This window comes from Schistocerca serialis, chromosome 2 (genome assembly GCF_023864345.2).
Source record: "Schistocerca serialis cubense isolate TAMUIC-IGC-003099 chromosome 2, iqSchSeri2.2, whole genome shotgun sequence".
Classification (NCBI taxonomy): Eukaryota; Metazoa; Arthropoda; class Insecta; order Orthoptera; family Acrididae; genus Schistocerca; species Schistocerca serialis.
Genome location: NC_064639.1, coordinates 495,382,809 through 495,408,578, shown reverse-complemented (window position 1 = coordinate 495,408,578; position 25,770 = coordinate 495,382,809). Strand labels below are relative to the sequence as shown.

General features: G+C 39.2%; 1 protein-coding gene across 1 annotated transcript in view; it reads left to right on the top strand.

Annotated features, from left to right (window-relative positions):
• Positions 1-25,770, top strand: part of LOC126457433 (glutamate receptor ionotropic, kainate 2-like) — a 234,632-nt gene that overhangs the window by 179,272 nt on the left and 29,590 nt on the right. The window contains exons 14-15 of the mRNA XM_050093704.1: positions 866-1,064; positions 4,361-4,592. Coding sequence (XP_049949661.1) covers positions 866-1,064; positions 4,361-4,592 — 431 coding nt within the window. The remainder of the gene's footprint in view (positions 1-865; positions 1,065-4,360; positions 4,593-25,770) is intronic.

Genomic DNA, 25,770 nt, shown 5'->3' with positions numbered 1-25,770 from the left:
ATAAACCAGGTTTTCATATATTTCGTCTGGGACTAATGGTACAAGAACAAAAATAAATATAGTAGCCACCCACCGATTCTGACCAAGGTTTTCAGGAGCATTCCCTTGGTTGTAAGGCAAACGCTCAGACTGGAAATCCCCCCTCCCCTCACAAATATTCCCAATCGTGACTCCCTATGCCTCGCTACCATCTCGCCTGGTATATGACTGAAAACTAGCTAACTATACATTGGATCTTTACTCGAACAGCTCACTGTACCTAAAGAATGAAAAGTGAGATAAAAGGAAAACACACACAGAACTGTCACCACTTGATAATGGCCAACGTGTGCTCCTTCAAAAGATTATGGATATTTAGCCACTTGAAGCGACTGGACGTTTGAGAAAATTTTATTGCAACGTCAATTACTTCCCTTGTTATTCTTCAACTACAAAAAATAATTATTTTCTTTATTTTCGGCCCTATATTAAGTAATTCACATTCCAGCACCAAAAATCATTTCAAGTCTTCTTAAGCTTGACTATGCTTCCAGTCAGCTCCTCTGTCTCTCTCTATCCATCTCTCTTGAGCCTCCTCCCTTCCTGGCTACAGTCTCTCTCTCCCTTCCTTTCTCCCTTTGTCCTTCACCCTCTCTGTCACCTCCTTCCCTCTCTTTCTCTCTCCTTCCTCATCTCTGTCTCTGTCTCTGTCTCTCTCTCTCTGAGTGTGTGTGTGTGTGTGTGTGTGTGTGTGTGTGTGTGTGTGTGTATTGTGCTTTTCTGGGGGGGGGGAGTCGCATAGCGCTTATAGTGCAGTCGTTCACTTCCTTCACTCCATTGTCTTGTCGAGAGCAGAGCTTGAAGTGTGTGATTGGTGTTGTTGCAGGGCCGTCTCGACGCGGCTGATAGCTGGCATGTGGTGGTTCTTCACGCTCATAATGATCGCCTCCTACACGGCCAATCTGGCGGCGTTCCTCACCAACAGCAGAATGGAGTCCCCCATCAATGGCGTAGAAGACCTGGCGAAGCAAACCAAGATCAAATACGGCACTTACGAAAGCGGTTCCACAGCGGCCTTCTTCAGAGTGAGCAGATGTTTCTTTTTGAGAGGCCCCTCCCAAGGAATTAAATGCTTAAATACCTCTCGGAGTGATCACTGAACTGCAACCACCTTGCTAAGCTATCAACTCATCACCGAGACCACATGATGCCGACAACAAGTCAAAGCAGAGGTCGTTGTTGCATTGCGATGGAACTAGCCAGTCAGTCAGTAGGCAGAGAGAAACGAGCCTAGTAGGCAGTTGAAAGGGTTTGCCGGTATTTGACACAGAGAAAGCTACGGGCGCCTGATAAAATAATGTGGCGATCTCTCAATTGGCTGCATCCTTCAGGAGTTCAAATTAGTCACTGTCTGTGACTGACATTGGACGTATATTCTCTGCTTTGATATCACAGTTTTGCTTCGTGTAATTCACATGGTTACTGATCTGATCCAAACAATAGTGTTCACAAACCGATAAGTCGGTAATGATTTGGCTCTTCCCAACGTTTACAGGTGTTGCTTTTCATTTATACTCTAGAGTACGACGAGAAAACGGTTCTTAGATCATCACAGTTATTTGTTTATTGTTTTCGATAAAAATATCTTCAGACTTCAAAAACAAAGGCAGCGAAAAATCACAGTGTTGCTCAGTCTAACTGCCGTGCAGTTTACAATACATGAGAACTAAACAACATCATTGAACTTTTATTTGGCAATTTAGACATTTTTGCGCGTCTGCAAACAGCCGATAGTGAATGACCAATGCTTTACGAACAATAACTTCACTTGCTCTAGAGCTTAGAGAATTTCGTGCCTGAAGAGTACGAGCAGCATTCGACATACCTAATGTTTTCCGAATCCGAATCATTTTTAACAGATGCTATCTGCCAGAACTGATGATGGTCGAAGTAGAGAGGATATAAAATGTAGGCTGGCAATGCAAGGAAAGCGTTTCTGAAGAAGAGAAATTTGTTAACATCCAGTATTGATTTAAGTGTCAGGAAGTCATTTCTGAAAGTATTCGTATGGAGTGTAGCCATGTATGGAAGTGAAACATGGACGATAAATAGTTTGGACAAGAAGAGAATAGAAGCTTTCGAAATGTGGTGCTACAGAAGAATGCTGAAGATTAGATGGGTAGATCACATAACTAATGAGGAAGTATTGAATAGGATTGGGGAGAAGAAAAGTTTGTGGCACAACTTGACCAGAAGAAGGGATCGGTTGGTAGGACATGTTCTGAGGCATGAAGGGATCACCAATTTAGTATTGGAGGGCAGCGTGGAGGGTAAAAATCGTAGAGGGAGACCAAGAGATGAATACACTAAGCAGATTCAGAAGGATGTAGGTTGCAGTAGGTACTAGGAGATGAAAAAGCTTGCACAGGATAGAGTAGCATGGAGAGCTGCATCAAACCAGTCTCAGGACTGAAGACCACAACAACAACAACATCTGCCAGAATGTGAAAATATTTACAGTTAACTTTTTTGTCTGTTCGGATGAAGTTATACAGAGGCGCAATCTTTAGTACTTCAGGTAGAGTTTCTGCATATAAAATTTGGAAATCGTTATAAGGTGCGTGGAAGAGAGAACATTTTACTGTGTCAAGCACGAGGTTTTATCCTATCCTCTACAAGGATGGAGCATGAAACGAATACCTGATTATACGTGTATGTTTCTGTGCGAGCACTATTCTGCCTTTACAGTCTACAGAAATAATATGAGGTCTAGAAAACTGGATCCTGAAAAACTGATTTTGGACCTTTTGAAGAAAGAATTTTTTGCGAAACAACTGTTCTGCTTCTTCACGGGTCCCTTGTTTGAGATATTATTAGCATTATTGTTACAATTCACCAATCTTTTCTGTTTGTGGCAGATGTTTCCGCTTACTTTACCTAACATGGCCACACATATCTGAGCAGTATTCCAGCATATGACGCAGAAAAGTTTTATAAGCACTCTGTTTCGTACACGACTTGAATTTTGGCAATAGGGGAGGGTGTTGTACCTAGAAGAATATCGTACCTAGGAACACCTGAAGCTTCCTGGTCGGTGTTTCAGTCTAATGATCGATTTTAGAATGACGTGAACATACGCGTACTAGAGGCCGTTATAAGCATTTTCCGGCATTTTTTACTATTTTTGTTGTTTCGAGACCACGAGGCTGTGTTTGAGCAGCGTTTGTAAATATCAAGAGTTCTGCATATTTAAGTGCTGTGCAATATATTAAAGCCATTTTAAGGATATTGTTAATTCATCTGTTGCAGACTTTTATGATGAATAAAATCCTGTAAATTTTTAAAACTAGTTACATAACACGTGGACCGTTGTCAGCCGTGCACCATCTTGTATCATGGAACAGAAGGTCTCTTTACTAAGTAAAATATGATATTTTCAAATGAACTGAGTATCTTTAATGTCTTAACAATTTTCCCTCTCTCAAAAATGGAAAATTGTGTTAGTTGCCAACAGCTTCTACTTCAATCGTTTTTAACTTGTAACTCATTTTGGATAATACTTCTACTTAATTTGACTTCACTTACTGATTACTGGTGTGTATTATTTAACACGTAGACTATTAAACACAGTAGTTCAAGATTTTTTTCGACCATCACACTTCTAAATTTAAATTGAATATTTATTCCTAGGTACGTGTCAAGTTGTACCTTGGAAGAGTTTTTCACATTTGGAAGAACCTTACTTTTACAAAGTGATTTTTGTAATTTCCGAAAACGACTGATGTACTGATACAGTGAGTGCTAGCATTTCAAAACAAAATAAGAAAATATAATAAACTTCCATTACAGGGCTAGATATGTAAGTCTAAAAAGTGTTACAAACAACTCTTTCTCCTACCTTTAACAATACGTTTGTACTACCGACGACCGAGCTTTCATGATAACCCCACTTCATATCCCCAAGTACTGTTCCTCCAAGATGTTTTTATGACAAGATTCACTCCCATTCTGTTTCGTTAAAAATGTAGTCAGCGTGTAGCACACAATGTGCTGTAATCTGGCTGTCAATAAAGTCTCATCCCATTAAAAAATGTAGTCGCATGTCTCATAAGAACACATTTTCTTCATCATATATCAGTGCACTGCTTAACCAAAGACTTTTCCAAATCCAAGAAAGATACGTCCTCCGTTATTAGGATACCCTACGTGAGAAATATGAATATGATTTCGAACGATCAGTGTCGTCAGTAACCCCAATACTTAAAGTTTTTCCTGTAATTTTTGCCTGCTACTTTGCACAAGGTAACTTATAAATTTCGTAAAGCTCTAGCTGCGAGTCCCCATGTATATTCAGTACCGCATGAACGTTTCCTGTCCGCAGAACTCGAATGATTCGCTGTTCTCTCGGATGTACACGGTGATGAGGCAGGCGAGACCCGACGTCTTTACAGACGGCAATGCAGAGGGCGTGGAGCGCGTCAAGAAGGAGAAGGGCAACTACGCCTTCTTCATGGAATCCACCAGCATCGAGTACATGACGGCGCTCAACTGCGACCTGCGAAAAGTCGGCGGGCAACTCGACTCCAAAGGCTACGGCATAGCACTGCAGCTAGGTGAGTGCAGCGCAGGCGGCATCGCTATGTTTCCGTAATTACTGGCGTGGGACAGGGGCTCCTTTTGTAGGGTAACCTCTCTATACAGACAAGCATAATCAAAAATTATTCCCTCCAGGTACTGCAGGATTAAAGAAAATGGGAAGCACATCTAAGCATGCACCAAGCTATTAGAAGCTTCAGAAATAAATAATCTTACTTTCTTAAGAGAACAAGGAACCGGAAATTTAACTGATGTACTTGTTGTCTATCTCAACACAATAATATACAAGAATAGAGGTATTAAATGTTGAAAATTATAAATTATCAGCTTCTTACTATAGGAGCAAACCGGAGAAAAGAGGACTTGTCGTGTGTGTGAAAAAAATTGTAAATTCAAAACTATAGACACAACACAGTTTTCGCGCAGAACAATAAATGGAAGTATTTGCATATGAAATCATAGTGCCTAACATCACAATTGTAATTATTACACTTTATAGATCCTTGTGAGAAATTTTCAGAAATTCGTAGAAATATTTGATACTCTAATATCACCTGCCTGGCTAAACAAGGCAAATTATAAATTTTCATGGTTTAAATATCATTTTTTGAGAGTCTGAGGAAAAACAATTACACAAAATTTTTACTTAATACTGACAGCAAAACTTCTTGTAAACTTTCTCACTGGAATTGTACAGGACAATAGCATCTCAGAAGAAAACATTTTTGTATATGAGGACATAATGAACAACGTTATAATCAAAAGAGTTATCAGACTTCTTGTGCTAGTGCCTTTGTCCCTCATTTTGCGCAGGGTCGGCGCGGTTAAGGTCGGATTTGGAATGGTTAATTTTGATGGATGGCTGGATGCCCTCCCTCTCGCCACCCCACACCTCCTGCGACAATATGAGTGTACCGCAGCTGTCTGCATCTAGTATAAACCATGAAATAGTGTGAACGTTTTTTAAATGTCTGTGAGGCATGTAACTGAGACAGGAAGTGGGGAACAGCCTGGTATTCACCTAGTGGGATGTGGAAAACCGCCTAAAAGTCACATCCAGGCTTGCTGGCACACTGGCCCTCTTCGTTACTGAGATGGGCTGATTCAATCCGGGCCTGGAGGGCCTCCCCGAGTCCAGGAAGCAGCGCATTAGCACTCTCGGCTGACCTGGTGGGTCAACTGTAATAGATAGTATGGCAAATCTAAATCACATATCAAGCAGAAGAACCATTAGAACTTGCAATAGAAACCTGTAGAAGGAACAGGTACAGCATGAGTTGGAATTACATACATGAGGCAGTGGATGTAAATGATAATTTTAATGCATTCCTAAATAAGTTTATCTCTGACTTTGACAGGTGTTTCCTATAGACAACTGCGAAATACGGCGCCGCTTGGGTATCAAAGAAACCAGGTACAGCAAATTACATAAAACTATAATGTACAGTCAGTTCAACATAAGAAGAAATCTAGTATATGCGACAACACCACAAGCAGTGACTCGAAACTAGTTCAATTTCTTCACTGGAAGCAGGAAAACGAATAATTCTCTTGACATCAAAGATGATCCTGACAAAATTTCAAGCAAAATATTAAATCATGGTCTTCTGTTATAGCTTTTGTACTTTTCCGTAAATTTAATACATCAGTTTCACAAGATACTTTTTCAGACAGGCTTAAGTACGCCACTGTCAGATCCCCTCTTTAAGAAAGGAGTAGGACCGATATTAATAACTAACAACTGATTACTCTATTAACTTCCTTCCCAAAAGAGTTGGAAATGGTAACTCATTAAAGAATGCGAAAATTTTTAGGCTAGGCTTTGTGATGTTACAAAATAAAAGTGATGTTGTTATTCAATGGAAAGTTGGAAACTGGGATTTAGCCTACTGTTTTATCAATCACAATTGGCGTAAGAATCATGGATTGACCATTGTCATAAAATATTGCATTATGAGGTGTGAATAGTTTTTACTTGCAGTTTCGCATGGCTTGAGGCAGTCACAACTAGCGTGCTATTGATTAAGAAATTGCATTATCGTCTTTCTAATTACTTCATGATCGTAGATACGATCATACCCGGTTGGGAAGTTATTGTTATGACAAAACAATTTCCTAAGGGACCAGAAAGTTCTTAAGGACGCAAAAACAACTGTAACATCACACAAAAGGGAAATTCAATATTAAAGCTGATGCAAGAAGACGATAAAACAGTTTTCTTTTTATCAATGTAACACGCACATTGGACTGCTGATCTTGGTGTCTGTAATATTAGCAAAATGCATAATTAAAATGAAAATAATACTGAGGAGATAATAGGAATGAGCACTGCTAAATGATTCAGTATTCCCAGAACAAATATTTATTATAACTAAAACATATATCGTACCTTAAGCTTAGTACTACAATGACGGTAGATTTTTATGTCCGTATCGTGTCCATTGAGCGCTCTTTTATATAGCCATTGTCTTCTTTGAGTCGCTCGTGCGTCGTCACAGTAAGTTATAACAGTTCTTTACACTTCACTCAAACTTAGACATAACACGTTTTTATACATTTAGTAAAAATTAGATCAGACTGCCACAAATCTGCGTCCGTCTTAGCCCGCATCTCGTGGTCGTGCGGTAGCGTTCTCGCTTCCCACGCCCGGGTTCCCGGGTTCGATTCCCGGCGGGGTCAGGGATTTTCTCTGCCTCGTGATGGCTGGGTGTTGTGTGTTGTCCTTAGGTTAGTTAGGTTTACGTAGTTCTAAGTTCTAGGGGACTGATGACCATAGATGTTAAGTCCCATAGTGCTCAGAGCCATTTGAACCATTTTTTTTTTTTTTTGCGTCCGTCTTACTTGAGAAAAACAGTGCAAGTCTTTTTAGCGCTCAAGGCTTCATTTGTTCTCCAGCGAACAAAATAGTGAAGGATCGCATATCTATCCGTATTTTTCTGTTTATATTGCGCCCAAAGACGACGAATTACATTATTTAGAAAATTCCACCGTCGCTATGCGACACCTCATTATACATTAATCATTATTTATAAACAAGTATTTGCCTTCTGGCTGAAAGTATTAACTACTCGTATTTGCTGTTTTAATGAAGTCAAAAATAGCGAATATCACATTGCCTCCCATGAGGAGAGAGGGAATGCCGAAGGATTACCTCGATCCTCATGTCCTCATGAGATATTCGTGATTTTTGGTGTGACATTTACATAATGTTACTGGCGTACTATGTACATAAATTGAAATTACATTTGTAAACATATATCAGATATTTATCATTTTTCAAAATAAAGTTTTTCATTCTTTGTTCATCAGTCACTTCATTCCATAATACCAAGATTAACATTTATGAGCATATTTAAGTTTGGTCCATATTTGCTTATAACAATAAGTAAACGTTCATTTCGCACTTCAGGGGATAGAATTCAGAAAATACTTTCTCTTGAGCTTAACAACATGAGTACAGTGAGTGCTTATTTTCACTAAACTAGAGTGGACAATGTTCGAGCATCTGTTGACTCATTGTGGTTCAATTACAGTTTAATAACGTAGCACTACACTTCGTGATGCTTTCACTTTCTGTGTTAGCTGTCTACGGCGTTCATCATGCAGTACATCTGTCCTTTCCACAGTGGTGCCAGGAATTGAAGTGGCTTCCCGGGTTTTTATTTACAATATGAAACAGAAGAAGTGGAAAATTATTAGTATAACTTACAACCTATTGGATACATTTGTTAAGGATCGGGACTGGTCTGGAGTTTAGGGTCTTCCTATAGTGCACATTCATTTTCTTTGTCCATCAAGAGACAGGATTATAATTCATTTTAGCAGTGTTCAGGAGTGCCGGTATTAATGGCTTTAAGGCCTGAGTAATCTAACAATCTACTTCTCACTCATCTTAACTTCAACTCTAGAAAATTGCTTAATTTACGTATGAAAATGTAGTCACAGAAGTGTACAAATGTCTTTCCTCCAGTATGTACGATGGAAGTCATGGCGGTTAGCAGTTTAAAGTTTTGATTGTTTCGTCACCCACACTTCAGCCACTCACAGCGGCTGCACAGTGTTGCGTGAGCTCCAATACTCAGTATCTGTTCGCGCTCAGGCTGTAACAGAGCTGCTGGTCGTCGATTGCTCCTTTTTTTTGTGAACTTCGTATCACACGAGTGCATCGATACAAACACCTCGCGCGCGTTTTCCATCGGAGGAGCCGGACACTGAAGCTGCCTCCGTACTTCTCTGTCAACTGCCTCCCATGAGGCTCACAGGTAAGTGACGACGAATGTTTTAGCTGTCGCTGCACTTAGAACAACACTGAACTTTGCGTTGCACCTGTTGTCGTAGCCTTGACTTCTTTTTACACTTGCAGTACAACACTACCACTAATATACAGTGAACAGTTATTTTTATTATGCACGTCGCACTTTAGTGTGCATCTTCACACAGCATTCGTGCTTAGTTCCTTCGCCGATAGAGTTCATTTACAAAACAATCAATTTTGCAGGTTTCCTCCATTGGTACAGAAAGATTTATATTCTACTATTTACAAAAGATCACTTACGAGCTAATATTTACAATTAATGGTCACTCCTCTTGTTAAGTCCAGTGAACAACTGCTTTATGAATGGACTCTTTATATCTCAAGGTTTACTTTCACTAGTGAACCTAAAAATATTCTTTCAAACTTTCTTTTAAGGGCTCATCTCCTCATTATGAAAACTACAGGTTTCGCAACACTCGTTGCATTTATTCAATAGTGCACCCAAGATCATTTTCTACTGCCACGCAGCGTATCTACTACTTAACGAGTAGGCAGATTTTTTTTTTTTTTTTTGGGCAGACTAGATAACAATATGTTTCATGTACTCAGCAATCGTTCTCTGTTAAAAAAAATAGGATAACGCGTGTCTACTATTTTTCGCATGAATGGAATTACCGACAGTTCACCGGGTTTACGCAACCGGTCCATAACAAACATTACCAAAGCTAGCGAAGTTCATCACGCTACGTGTCTCATTTCTCATAAGCACTGCTTTGCCTCGAAGCACACGTGCCTTTTACAAGTCGACCCTTGGTCTGGGTTAATGAACCAGGATCAAAAGGAACGGGCACAAGAAAAATGGATTTCATAAGAGGAGTGTCTTAGGAGACATTTTTGCAATAAAATCTGCATGTAAATAAAATTATCATAATAAACATAGGCACATATATAAATTTCAAACTCTTTCATTACAGCATGCTTTGCTACTTCTACGTCTTACTCTGGTTATAGTCAGTATTAAATTTAAATATCACTGCATTGCTTCTTCTTTAGATTAGCCTTCAATTAGGGTATTGAATGGTCGCTAGATTACACTACAAATCTTCTGAAGATCTTTACTTGGACTTATTTATGATACAGGGGGCTTGCTATGTGGTTATTTAGTACCTTGATTCTACTGAAATCAATTCGTCAGCTAACATTCCTCATATACTCTTTACATTGGGCTCAGATCACAGGGAAATAGTTTACTTTCATAGCAATTAATGGCCTCGTGGAGTACTTACGCTACATTATTGATGCTTCATGGTTTGCCTCTATTTGTGCTGTATTTCACCTCACTTAGTTTACTACAGCTTATTGTCTCCTTGCGTGAACACATGTGAGTTACCACTTGTTTTTCCATTTAACAGCACGCTTTAACTGAACTTTAAGCTATTTCTTCTACTCCTGTCCACTGTCTGGACTGTTTGAACATGTACCTTTTTTTTAAGCAGGTAATTTGGGCTTTTAAAACAGAACTTCAAGTACTTACATTACTAAAAATAAATCTATAAATCTTCTTGTACCTTGAGAGAAGTGCTTATTTACGCATCCTCCTCCATTTCTCACCTTTACATATTTATATAGATCCTGGCAATCACCTCGCAAGCACATTTTTTTTGTACTAACTTAAAGCTAAATTGAAATTCTTTCTGCAACCTTAATTTCCTGCTTCAGCTTGTCGAAGAAGTATCAGTTCATGTCCATCACTATAAACAATTTTTCCATACATAGCATTTAATACTTAAAGTTTACATGTAGTAGCCGTTACCATGTAGTCAGTGCGCTGTTCAACACAATACTTATCATTAACAGTTCACACAAGGAAATTTCCAGTACGCAAGAGGCAAGAAACCAAAACAGATTCTATCTGCAGTTGAGGCTGTGTCTGTAAACTAACTCTGTTTCAATGGACCAATCGCTCCCGATATGGAGCAGCCCTGAATCGGCAATGATAAAACTTTTGAAACAGAAGACACCTGTCTGAAGAGACATGATGACATCACATTGATGTTTGCTCCTGTATCAACAATGGCTGTGACAGGAATGTTGGCTATAGAAATCTTAATCGAAGCCTGGACCTGTTCATCATAAATGTCATTAATGTCTTGAGCTTCTAGGTCAGGTGCAAGGTCATCTCTTAAGTCGGTCTCATGGTCGTACCGTATCGCATTAACATACTCAGAATCAGAGTATTCGTTAGTACCCCCACTGGAACCGACAGCGACCTCTAGGAGGCTGAAAGGCGCTGCCTCTAATTTTCCGCAGGATGTTTAACCTGTTTGTCATTCATGGCCTTAAGTATTTGTTCCGTTTCATATTGGTGCTGGTTATGTGGTACAAATGCCGGTGTAAAGGGGTAAAATCCACTGGGTGCATTCACTTGTGAATAGAATACTTGAGACGGCTGCTGTCGCCCGATCTTTTGGTTGCCGGCAAAACCATTTCCTTGTGAAGGAAAGTTCGCATTTGGTGCCGTTTGAAAATTGTTCCGCGGTCCTCTATCCTGTGAAAAGTTGTTCTGATGTTGTGCTGGGTGGCCTCCGCCTTGCCCATGCCACTTCCTATTTTTCGACCTATAACAAAGGATTGTACACTGGCCCATTTGAAAAATTAGCAATCGTTTGTGGAAAATTTCCATACTGCTCAGGCTCAGAATTAAAGGGTGGGTTTCCGTACTGATGTTGTACCTGGTGGTTGTAAATTGGGTGGTATCTCTGCTGATTATTGTAATTGTTTTTCTGCTTCCGTTTAAAGTTATTGCCGTTTGCGTTTTCATAACGGCTGGCAGGTTGGTACCCGCGATCACAGTAGCGCACTCTCTCCTTCGGCGCATTGTTGTCCGCGTGCGATGCATTCTGCTGGCTGCCACGGAAGAATTTGCCGCTGCCAACCTTGGAGCGCACATCCTCGCTAATTAAATCTAAGGAATCCAGCACAGAAAGCAATACATCCGTGTCTTCTTCGGACACATTTACTAGTTTCTCTCTAATAGACACAGGGAGTTTGCTTTTGAGAATCATAATTACGTCCTTGGAAGAAATCGGAGAATCCCAGAATTTAATTTTTGCTAGATAGTTCTCAAAAGTATCGCCGGAGACTTCCATGCTTCTCATTGAAAATTTCCGCACCGTACACCTCCTTCCTTAATCTTTGCTGTACCCCATTACTCCAAAATTTTGCCAAGAACATTTTCTCAAACTCTTCATAATTCCTACACGTGTCTACCATTTCCGTTCCCCATAATGCTGCATCACCAGAAATAAAGCCAGTGACGAACTGAATACGCTCTCTGTCTGTCCAGCTCCTGGGAAATATGCCGGAAAAATTCTTTAGGAACACGATGGGGTGTATTTCTCGCTTCTGCGGATGAAAAACAGGAAAAGTGCGATGCTTAATCACACTTTCCTCTTGCATTAAACTCACAATTGTGGGCGGATCATTTATTTTCCCTACTCGGGACTCAACAGGACTGTTGTTTTGCATGTAATCAGGCGGTGAATGATAAGGAGTTGACTGACATTCGTCACCGTCTAAAGAGTTGTTTCCTATAGTTTGCGTATGCGTGTGCGGATTTTCTACCCAGTTTCTCAGCATTCTGACTTCGTCCACTACTTGCTGCTTCCACTCGGGAAGATCCCGTGTAAGTGTCCTCCGAATCTGTCCCAATTCAGAAACCACTGTGTCTCCCGACTTACCAGGAGCAGCTAAGATTTCATAAGTTACATCCTTGACAGTCTTCCTAAGCTCCTCCCTGACCTTCTTTTCGATAAAAATATCTTTACCCTTTATCCATTCACCGTAGTGTTCCGACAATGCCTCCGCGTGTGCTTTCACGGTGCTCTTAACCTGTTCTTCAATATTGATTGAGTCTATCTGCCTCGACAGATCCTCCGCTACACCTTCAATGTCAGATACTGCATTTCTAACTGAGTTTATTTCTTTGGTAGCTGCCTGAATTTTTGTGTTTAATGTTCCAGATACTTCAGCTATTTCACTTTTCACCTGTTTCTGCATTTTCTGAATTTGATCACTGATCTTAGTTTGCACCTCACCCAAATGGGTATTTAATTCAGCCGTAATTTCTTTATGCAGATCTGTTTTGATTGTGCCTAGCTGTGTTTTTAATGATTCGCTTACAGCATCTAATCGGGCGTTAACAGTCTCATTTTGTGTTTTTACTGATTGGCTTACAGCATCTAATCGGGCGTTAACAATCTCATTTTGTGTTTTTATAGTCTCATTTACTGCGTCAAACTGTTGTTTCAGCATTTCCATTAACGCGCCGAGGTCATTTGTAGCTGCAGCGGGAAGAGTTTCGACTTTAGGGTCACTTTCCCCTGTTACAGACATGGTTAGTTCAGTTTCCACACGGGAACCTACCGTTCGCGATCGTAAAGGGTATGGAATACTGTTAACGTCTTCACTCCCGTCTCCTGTTGTCACCTGTCTCTGTTTACTAACTGCCATTTTCGTCAGTAAATCACGTGCCACGCAAGGCTTTCGTCGTTTGTCAGTGACGTGGTGAGTCCGCTAAGAGCACCACTCTCGCGTGAGCAACAAATGAAATTCTATCTGGCGAGAAGACAAGATGGAACCTAAGCGTTTCAGACAAATGAATGAAGATGCTCTTCACTGCAAATTGCACACAATATCCACCATGTTGAAAATTTAATACAGCTATACTAACAATGGGGAGAAATAATTTCTATTATCAGACTACGAAGAATTTTACTTTGAAAGATAAAATAAAGCAGATTTTCTATAGCGGGAAGGAGATAGGATATTGATCGACTTGGAAAAGCAACGTTGCTACTGAAGCACTACACTGCGTATGCAAAATTCTGACTTACTTTTCGATGGCTTGGTTACCGCTATGTTGTCTCAGCAAATTCGCGTCTCTTTTCTTTTCCTTCCACTAGGTAATTAAACCGCGTTATCGACCAGCATATTTTCCGTCATTCTCACAGAGATGATGTGTACATGAGACGACAGAACATTTATTAACACAAGCACATAGAAAATTTTCCAAGAATTTGAACTAATTTTTGGTCAAGTCCCTGTTTGGGCGCCAAGTGTGATGTTACAAAATAAAAGTGATGTTGTTATTCAATGGAAAGTTGGAAATTGAGATTTAGCTTACTGTTTTATCAATCACAATTGCCGTAAGAATCATGGATTGACCATTGTCATAAAATATTGCATTATGAGATGTGAATAGTTTTTACTTGCAGTTTCGCGTGGCTTGAGGCAGTCACAACTAGCGTGCTATTGATTAAGAAATTGCATTATCGTCTTTCTAATTACTTCATGATCGTAGATACGATCATACCCGGTTGGGAAGTTATTGTTATGACAAAACAATTTCCTAAGGGACCAGAAAGTTCTTAAGGACGCAAAAACAACTGTAACATCACACAAAAGGGAAATTCAATATTAAAGCTGATGCAAGAAGACGATAAAACAGTTTTCTTTTTATCAATGTAACACGCACATTGGACTGCTGATCTTGGTGTCTGTAATATTAGCAAAATGCATAATTAAAATGAAAATAATACTGAGGAGATAATAGGAATGAGCACTGCTAAATGATTCAGTATTCCCAGAACAAATATTTATTATAACTAAAACATATATCGTACCTTAAGCTTAGTACTACAATGACGGTAGATTTTTATGTCCGTATCGTGTCCATTGAGCGCTCTTTTATATAGCCATTGTCTTCTTTGAGTCGCTCGTGCGTCGTCACAGTAAGTTATAACAGTTCTTTACACTTCACTCAAACTTAGACATAACACGTTTTTATACATTTAGTAAAAATTAGATCAGACTGCCACAAATCTGCGTCCGTCTTAGCCCGCATCTCGTGGTCGTGCGGTAGCGTTCTCGCTTCCCACGCCCGGGTTCCCGGGTTCGATTCCCGGCGGGGTCAGGGATTTTCTCTGCCTCGTGATGGCTGGGTGTTGTGTGTTGTCCTTAGGTTAGTTAGGTTTACGTAGTTCTAAGTTCTAGGGGACTGATGACCATAGATGTTAAGTCCCATAGTGCTCAGAGCCATTTGAACCATTTTTTTTTTTTTTTGCGTCCGTCTTACTTGAGAAAAACAGTACAAGTCCTTTTAGCGCTCAAGGCTTCATTTGTTCTCCAGCGAGCAAAATAGTGAAGGATCGCATATCTATCAGTATTTTTCTGTTTATATTGCCGCCCAAAGACGACGAATTACATTATTTAGAAAGTTCCACCGTCGCCATGCGACACCTCATTATACATTAATCATTATTTATAAACAAGTATTTGCCTTCTGGCTGAAAGTATTAACTACTCGTATTTGCTGTTTTAATGAAGTCAAAAATAGCAAATATCACAGCTTTACTATGACTATTGTTGATTGAAACGACAAGCTTTCTGTTACCAGTCACTGTTTATTTATTTTCACAACGCATTTCTAACATTTAAACCTCCATCATCAGGTGAATTTATGTCTTAATTTATGTCTTTTAATATGGCATGCTTGTGTTTTGCTACGAATTTGAGGTAACCAGTGGCACTTTCTGGTAGAGAACCATAAAACCTTATTTCAGAAGATGACCCTGTGGAGGTTTTTCACTAAATATTGCACGTAAATGTAAGTATGTAAGTAAAATAATTAAAATAGAGTACCTCCAGTGGCCACAGGCTGCTTTTCCTATCGTGATACATCACATATAAACGATCACGCTCTGTAAACACTTGGAGAATAAAGATGGTGTCTAGAAATGAATAAATAAATTCAAAGAACGTAAGACAAACACTATCTCACAGCGCAAAGAACACATAGCGAAGAACATACATGAAAAACACTATTTCAGGGCAAGTCTTAAGGCATTGCGGAGATCTATTATTGTGTAGATAAGGAGGTATGTTAGTGTAAATATCTCTGGTGGTACATAAACTATTTTCTATTAAGTGCACATACCTATTACTTTTTACACATGTCGAAAACATTATGTGTAGTAATTATATTGCCAAAAGAAGCAAAATTTATACAAAAATAATATTTAACTTATTATTATGTTACATTAGTTTGTGTGTGCTTGTCTGTCTCTCTGTACGTCCTCTCTCTCTCTCTCTCTCTCTCTCTCTCTCTCTCTCTCTCTCTCTCTCTCTCTCTCTCTCTCTCTGTGTGTGTGTGTGTGTGTGTGTGTGTGTGTGTGTGAGAGAGAGAGAGAGAGAGAGAGAGAGAGAGAGAGATCGCGAAATAGAGTGCCACGGGATATGATACGCGAATTGGGGTGGCAGGCATTGAAACATAGGCATTTCCCACTGCAGGAGGATGCCTCATGAAATTTCAATCACCAACTTTCTCCTCAGAGTGTGAAAATACTTTTTGGCATCCACCTACATGCAAAGGAATGATTATAATAATGAAATAAGAGCTATCAAAGCTCACATAGAAAGATTTAAGTGTTAGTTTTTCAGCTGCATTGTTCAGGAGTGGAATGGTAGAGAAACAGCTTGAAGGTGGTTCGATGAGCACTCTGTCATGCACTTAATTATGAATTGCAGAGTAATCATATAGATGTCGATGTACACATTACGTGTTGTAACTAAGTAAAGGCTGAAGTGATACATTGGTTATGATTTAAAATATGCAAGTATATACAATTTTCATAAAATAAACAAACAGATACATATACTCTCACACTGACGGAGCGTACAAAATGTTGATTTTCCATGAATCTGTTGAGCTTTATGAATGCATATCAGTTTTTTATTTAGATTATCGTTGACATTCTCGCCATTGTATTCCTTGAGTATATGATTTATGTGGCCTACATTATTGCTTTATGATGTCATGATTCTTCCCAACTCTTTTGTACTGGTGTCAATTGCATGCCTTTAGAAACATTGCCACTGTAAATGTCTTTTTACTTTAAATGGAAAGGTGGATCCACTAAGGTAAAAAATGTCCTTGTATTAATATTTTTATTTTGACTCTGAATGATGACACTATGAGTCAACATAGATAAATATAGTGATTTATCAACTCTTCTTTATGATGTGATGTTCCCACTGGTGGATAATAACGTAATCTCACGTTTTGAATGTCAAAGTAATGTTCAGTCATATTCAGTATAAAGTTTGGTATCAATGCCAAAATGTTTTCACTCATGGAGAGTGGGTATACATTCCCACTTTAACTAGGTTCAATTCAATTGAAAACTGATTAACGACAATTTATAATAGTTGGTTTTTACTATTACTAATTATAAGCCTTCTACATAAAAACTTAAGTACAAGAACTCTAACCTAACCCTAAGACTGAATACCTATAATGTATACTTTATGAGAAATACTACATGTTGTGACTATAAAAGTTAAGTAATTTTGGGAAAAAGTTTTACCATTAGCACAGGTAGATCTGATGATGAGATGTGAAGTCACTAAATCGACCATGTAATAAAATGTTATAAAACCGTCTTTTAAGCCTAAGATTATTTCAGTTAACGTTATTGTTGAAGTAACACATTATAAGAAACCGAAAATGTGCAGATAGATATACTGTTAATAACAGAAACAGATATATTTACTCTTAGATGGACACAGGGTACAAACTGGTGATTTATGGGTGGATCTATTGGGTTTTATGAGTTGGGATTGTCTACTGTTCATTTAAAAAATATCAAGGAAACATGCAAATAATTAAACTAATTCGTGGTGTAATCTTACCTTCCCACACACCACTATTAAATTTTTCTTAGTATCCACGTTAGTTTTAAAAGCTTAGAGAGGTGTAACACATACAAAAGAAGAACTATTTACTTATCTTCATTTTCACTTGTTGTTGTTGGCTCCACTTCTTGCATCTAGGGGTACATTATTGTGGCTGAAATTTTGATTTAACATTGTGGATTCCTGATGACTAAATAACTGATGGAGAACTATCTGTTGCTAGGATTTTCTTTTATTTCATCCCATTCTTCTATATCACACTTCACAATCTCCATACTCATACAACCATTAATTGCATTTTTCAGGACAAATTAAAAAAAAAAACACATGCATTTCCATCAGAGGCATGCCCACTAGCCCCTACTTTCTGCTGTACTCAGAATATTCCAAAGAGTTTACAAAGCAAAAGAGTTTACAAACTTTCTTGACAAAAGAAGAATCTTCGCTAAATATATCATTTTTTTGTTAATGAGTCCAAAATTAAATGTTATAATTATCAACAACAAATTGTAGAATTAATAATAGGAATTTTATGTATACCAGAAATTTTGTAATTTCATATGTTTTTAATGGAAGAGTAATTTTAACTGCATGTAAATAGTACTACCAAATTAATTTCTTTTTATACCTTTTAGGCTGAAATTTAATATGTTGTATCCTTTTAGTTAACGTTCACCTATACAAGAATCGATAGTATAAATTGTATCTGTTGTTTCTATAAAAATGGTAATGTTAGAAATGGGTGTCCCATTACATTAGCAAATATGAAGGCGAGCATGGACACGTGTGTGTGTGTGGGGAGGGGAGGGGGTTATTCAAAGATACAGTGAAGGGACTAACAGGAGGAGAACAAAGTATTAATTTTTCCACAGCAGTCCATTGTTCAGATTACATCTGTTACATGTAATAAGAAAAATATGCAATAGTACACTGAATATGATTTAAAAGATATGTGGAGATAGGTACACTCTTTATAGTATGAAGAGAGATTTTCACTCAAGGGTGACATGGGGTACAAACTGTTGGTGTGTTGTTGAGTCTATCAAATTTTGTGAGTCATGCTACTCCATTGTTTATATAGAAAGTATCTTCGGAAGGTGTGAATGGCTAACTTATTTGAAAGGGTGGGTGTACACAATTCAAAGATCTCCACAATATTTTAAGACTTTTGATTATAGTGGTTTTGTATTGCTATATGTTCTTTGCATTGTGAGATGGTGTTACTGTGTTTTTCATATGTTCTTTACATTTGTTTATTTCTAGATGCTATCTTTGTTCTCCTATTGTCAAAAAGTGTGATGGTTCATATATGATGTACCACAACACAGAAAGGAAGCTGTGACTGCTAGAGATATTGTGGTTTAGATATTTTACTTTCACATTTACATTTACGTTCAATCTCCAGTCAAAGACCTTTGCAGAGCCATGTTCCTAAGTAGTGTTTTATTTTTTCTTACTAGATCGTGTCAGAGGTATGTGATAGTCATAACATGGTATATAATCTCATATTAATACATTTAATCCATATGATGAAAAAAGTAAACAATTGAACAGCGTTTTGGAAATACATAGTGACTGATGAAGATAAACTTGTTCTTTCATTTGATATAAACCAATGATCGAGGATATCTGTAAATAATAGATTAATAGTCAATCCCAAATTGGATTCCACTAGCACCACTCCATTGAACTCTCATCTGCTATTTAACTGGCCATGTATTACAATCTCTGAATGAGGAAGCTTCACTTACTGAGGTTATTTGTGATCCATTTAAGACTTGTGACTATGCAGTTCACAACATTCTTTGAGAGAAACTTAAAGCTTATGACTTTAAGGTACATACAGAAGCTGTTTCACTTTATATTTGTCTGATAGGAAGCAAAGGGTCATTCTAGGCAGCTCATGTGGCTCTCATGACGAACCTTTTTCTGAATGGAGACAAATTGCTACTGGTCTTCCACTGGGTTCAATTTTGGCACCACTGTTGTTCTAGCTATGTAAGTACAACCTTCGATCTTACACTGATAAAGAATAAATTGTGCCATTTACTGGCATTTAGCATCACAATCAAGCCCAACAGAGCTACTACAGCAGAACGAGCAGTAAATGAAACGTTCAAAAGTATAGTTGATTGATTCTCAGTAAATGATCTGCCACTTAATAAAAACACAGTTCATTCAATTCTGTATAAGACAAGATATATCTTCAGCATTAGCAGTACACCATGAAGAGGAGGAAATATGTAAAACTGTGTGTTCAAAACCCTGAATGTGCATGTTGATCATAACTTGAATTCGAAATCACACATTATTGATAATCTCAAAATGTTTGATATCAGCTACATTTTGTATTGAAATCATCTGAAAATTAGCTGACTTTGAATACTTCATTTCAGTGATATTGTCTAGAATAATTTTGTGGGCTAGCTCCACACATAGAAACAAAATATTTACTGCACAGGAACGAACTGTACGAATAATATCTGTTGCATGTCCTCGAACTTCATGTAGAAACTTTTTTCAAAAATATGACATACTAACAACAGTCTCACAACACATTTACTCTCTTCTGAGAGTTGTTGTGAAGAAACAGACACTTCTGAAAGCAATAGCAGTATTCATAAATATAATGTTAGGAACAAAAATAGACTCTGCTATTCACATCTTATTCTAGCACAGAAATGAGTAAAATATGCGACCATAAGATATTTGGCCACGTTTCTTGTAAATTAAAGGTACTGGCAGGCATGAAAGTTTTAAAAACAGATTGAAATAGCTCGTATGTGCCAATTCCTATTCCAAACGTGAATTTCTGATCTGGTAGTATCTCTTAAGAATTTTCTCGTCTCGAAATTTGTGTTAGTTGATACTTCAAAATGTTTTTAACTTGTAATTGAACTTGAGTAATACTTCTTCTTAATTTGATTTCTTTTACTGATTAATTATTGGTTGTAGTAGAATAATAATGCAACACATAAACTGTTAAATGTAGTAATGACAAGATTTTCTCGACTGCCACACTTAAATTTGAGTAGAATATTTGTTCATATGTATATGTCATGATCTACCTTGGAACAGTTTCTCACATTTGGAAGAACCTCAGTTTTCTACAGTGGTTTTTGAAATTCAGAAAATGACTGCAGCACAGATAAAGTTCAGTGCCATCATTTCAAAACACAATAAAAAATATATATTAAACTTCCATCACAGATCTGGCTAGATAAAAAATGTTTCAAACTACAACAGTCTCCTCTACCTTTTACATCATGTTTGTCCTACTGACGAATGCTTTACATGGTAGCCCCACAATATATTGCCTCTCCATGGTATTTTTATGGCAAGATTCACATCCATTCTGTTATTATTATTATAGTCTAAGATAGAAACAAAATATGCACTTACGTGAATAGTCAGCATCTACGCAACGTGCACAGAAAAGATTTAAAGTGAAATATAACCCAAGAAACAAGTGTAAGGAAATCTGAATAGTATATCACTTCTGTAGACAGATTGTGATAGCGTTGCAAACGGACTAGGGAGTGATGCAAGAGACATGATGATAGTCGGATCATATACACAAGAACAGTCCTTTACCTATAACAGCGTACATCTCAGACTTGTAATTTTTGTTAGTGAATCCTCCAACGTAGTGACCGGGTTATGATTTTAGTAACCACCATTTTGTATTGTATTTATTTACTTAGTAAGTTAAGAGTCTTCCTTTGGTTTGAGCACACTTTTCTCCCTTTCTCTATCTTCATTTATATATATACTCTGAAAGACAATTGCAGACAACAAATTTTGTTTGTTCCATTGGAAACTAGTAGTGGAGTGTTTTTGTGTGTACTGTTCATCTTTTTTTACTTTACAGTACTGTCCTGTTTTATTTATAGAAATGGTGTCCTGACTGTCTGGAGTTTACTTTTTCCAATGAAGTGGTCGAATCTGGGAAGTTTGCTGAAAGTAGTTGGATAGCTACAGAGAATTTACTAATCTAACGAATGGCTGTTTTAAATGTGTCTTACGGACGACCCTTATTTATACTGATCGTACATGTGTAGCAGTGCAGAGGATTAATTCGGTTCCTCCAATAAAGGTATTCGAGTAAATCTGTACCGCGTAATTTTCGCATAATTTGTGTCGCGCGCCGCACGTAGCCAAAAGTGCATGAATTCTGGCCGTGGCTGCTAGTGAAATTGCCGTGAAACGGAGAGGGGGAGCGTTACAAAGATGTTCGTTTTTACCATCCTGTTCTTATCGATTTTTTGCTCTTTGGTTTGCTTCCACATGGTGCTAGCCTTCACACATAAAGTTATGGAAAGTTCATCCTCAATCATATGCCAAGTATATTTCATTTGTCTAAGACTGTATCTTTTCCCTGTAGCCCTCTGTTTCTTCTTCGTCTTCTTCTCTGTTTCGCTTGTCTTGTCTAATTTTGTTTCTTGTTAGCAGAATTCCTAGTCTTCAGTAATATCTACCATAAAAATCAGCTGACTGCTATCATTGTTCCTGAAACTGCTCAGAATTTTATATTAGTTTTAATTATTTTTTAGCAGAAAAGTAGGCTCTTCTTCATTTCATTTAATAGTTGTCCTAGACATCCCTTACTTTGAGCCAGAGGGTTAATTTAATCTATTAGCGTTAGAACTGTAACCAGCTGTTACTGTATTACTTCCACGTTTTTCATTTTTTTCACTCTCCATTCCACATAGAAACCACACACCTGCACTGACAATTGATAGCACTTTGTTACTCTCCACGTGAAACGACCTTGCAGTCCTTGCCTCCTTGTAATATTTCCGATTGGTTTTACAAATATTGTTGTAATTTCTTTACTTTTTACTTCATGGACGAACAGAGTAACAGATAGAATAACGAACATCACATGTGAAACACAAATTGCCCTCAAAGTGAGAACTTGTTTTAGTTTGAGGCGCATTCTGGAGGTAATACTAGCACAGTCGTCTCAAACTGTCTAAGGCTGCTTAGTCTCTGTGGTGATGCAGAATAAGGGTTGGCTTTGGACTAAAGTGATGTTCATCTCTTACCGTTTGAGTAATGCAAGCCGTGTGGACTTATCCTCAATATTATACCCCTGGCAGCAACTGGATTCGATAGTCGCTCAGAGGCTCATCGTTTCACGATTCACGAGCGCCACCGCAGGTGCGAGCGGATGGTCATATGTGCCCAGCCTCTCACAGCTACTGGAACAGACAAACAGCCGTATATCCGTCTTACTTAATTCTCTGCATGGGAAACTACCTGTCACTTCACTGCTTCCCTGATACGGGCCCTGCTGTAGGCATTGGCTCTCTGTTTATCATTACTGCCATTTGTTCAGTATTCAGCTAACGATAAATTTGGCTTTGTTTGCAAAATACGTCTCCGTATCGAGAGTGGAAATAAAAGTAGCAACAAGGTTTTCCATTATCGCGTTTTCGGTAACACGTCAGCACCCAGTTCCAGGGTCAAGGACCTCAAGTTTCTAGAAATTTGGCAGCAACAGTCACTGCAACAACAGGGAATTCAAGGAACAACAGTTTGCAGCTCAAGAAGAACAGTACCACCAACAACATTCGGCTGGTGTCTCAGCAGCAACAACAACGTTAGCCAGTCGCGGTGACTACACCCCCACGGCTGTCCGTCGCCTTCGTCAAGCCGTATTGTTCGACTAGTGGCATTTCCGATGTGCAGCAAACCGCATTTCTTTTGTCTTCTAGTAGTCGTTTATAGAAAGTGGTGCAGAAATTGCAGGCACTCTCAGGATCTATTGATTTGTCTTTCGATGATTTCTGTGCTCTGTTAACCGTATACTACGGTCAGTAGGCACACCTTGTCGCAGTTACGCTACAGTTTAATCAGTGTTATACACAACTTGGCCAGCCAATGGCGGGACAGAGCGCGGTGGAGCAATGGTTAGCACACTGGACTCGCATTCGGGAAGACCACGGTTCAAATTCACGTCCTGCCATCCTGATTTAGGTTTTCCGTGACTTCCCTAAATAGCTTCAAGCCAATACCGGGATGGTTCTTTTGAAAGGGCACGGCCGATTTACTTCCACATCCTTCCCTAATCCGATGGGTCCATGACTTCGCTGTTTGATCCCCTCCCCAAAATCATGCAACCAGCCAATGGCGGGAAGGTCTCAGCAAAAGCTTTCGCCGAATGTGATCCTAGTCTTGGTGAAGTGCTTAAAATTTTTCAAACTTTCAAGGTTGCTTCTGCAGGTTAATTTTTCTCGAATTGAGACGGTGGTTTTAGCAATCATTTAAGGGATGAAGAAAGTCGATGTGCCCTGCAAACCAAAACTTTAGTTCCGACGCCCGACCCGCCTTCCTCTTGACCCCAACGCGAAATTCGATTGCCGGAAAACACTCTCGCCCTGGACTAACATCTCCAACAAACCCTAGACGAATTCCCTCTGACTGCGCATGAGGTATTCATGTCGTCGTCACGCGACCCAGTCCTGAAGAAAGTTTTGTTTGCAGCACAGAAAGGGGCTCCAGAGCATGTTTCCCGACAGACCGATTCAGTTTTTCGTAATTATTTCGCGTTTCATTACTCACTCAACTAAACGAAGGTGTCTTAACCTTGGCCACGAAGGATTCTGAATGCTGGGTCCTCCCTCCACCACCATTCAAGCCCCGCATCCTCGAGCTCCTTCAAGCTTTGCAATATGTTGCGGATCAGCAGCACTTTTACTGGCCTTGCATCAGTGCTGGCACTGAACGCAGACACCACCCCTTTCCGTGTTTCCTCGCTTAAAACAGATCGCCCCTGCGCAGCGTTTGTCAACACGATCCCAGGCTAACCATCTACGGGAGAGGGTCCACGTCGAGCTTGCTGAGACATTTCAGGGATCAAGGTGGCTGCTGGTGGCGGAGGCGAGCTTACCTTACGAGGTGCCGTCCACTATCAACACTGATACCAGCTAAGCCGTCTAGAGAACTTTTGCCACCGAGGACGGGGCGTATCCTAATTTACTTTGATGCAATTCCAGGCTTTTTGTCACCGTAATGTTCTGAACAACTGACCACCATTCAAAACTGAGGTTATTTGCGAGTACAGGAGGTGGACAGACATGTGGAAACAGCAAAACCACAGCACATTACCATGTCTAATACGATGTATGAGAACCGCTGGAGTTCCAAACAGCTTCCAGTCTTCTTATAATAGATGAATATTTCCTGTGTTATTTTAAGGGTATCTTGCACGATTCACTGTGCAAAAGAAATGGAAATTTCAGGTAACAATGATGGAATTGGATAGCGATCACGCAACTTCTCTCCAAAGCACGCCACAAAGCTTCAATAATATTGAGATCTGCTGACGACGGTGGCCAGGGGAGATGCAAAGTTTCATCCTTGTGCCCACAATACGAGTCCTGCACGACGCGAGATATATTTACTTGTTTATTTTACACTATACTGGTCATTAAAATTGCTACACCAAGAAGAAATGCAGATGATAAACGGGTATTCATTGGACAAATATATTATACCAGAACTGACATGCGATTACATTTTCACGCAATTTGGGTGCAGAGATCCTGAGAAATCAGTACCCAGAACAACCACCTCTGGCCGTAATAACGGCCTTGATACGCCTGGCCATTGAGTCAAAAAACAGAGCTTGTATGGCGTTTACAGGTACAGCTGCCCATGCAGCTTCAACACGATACCACAGTTCATCGAGAGTAGTGACTGCCGTATTGTGACGAGCCAGTTGCTCGGCCACCATTGACCAGACGTTTTCAATTAGTGAGAGATCTGGAGAATGTGCTGTCCAGGGCAGCAGTCGAACATTTTCTGTATCCAGAAAAGGCCCGTACTGGGCCTACAACATACGGTCGTGCGTTATCTTGCTGAAATGTAGGGTTTCGCAGGGATCGAATGAAGGGTACAGCCACGGGTCGTAACACATCTGAAATGTAACGTCCACTGCTCAAAGTGCCGTCAATGCGAACAAGAGGTGATCGAGATGTGTAACCAATGGCACCCCATACCATCACGCCGGGTGATACGCCAGTACGGGAATGACGAATACACGCTTCCAATGAGCGTTCACCGCGATGTGGCCAAACACGGATGCGACCATCATGATGCTGTGAACAGAACCTGGATTCATTCGAAAAAATGACGTTTTGCCATTCGTGCAACCAGGTTCGTCGTTGAGTACACCATCG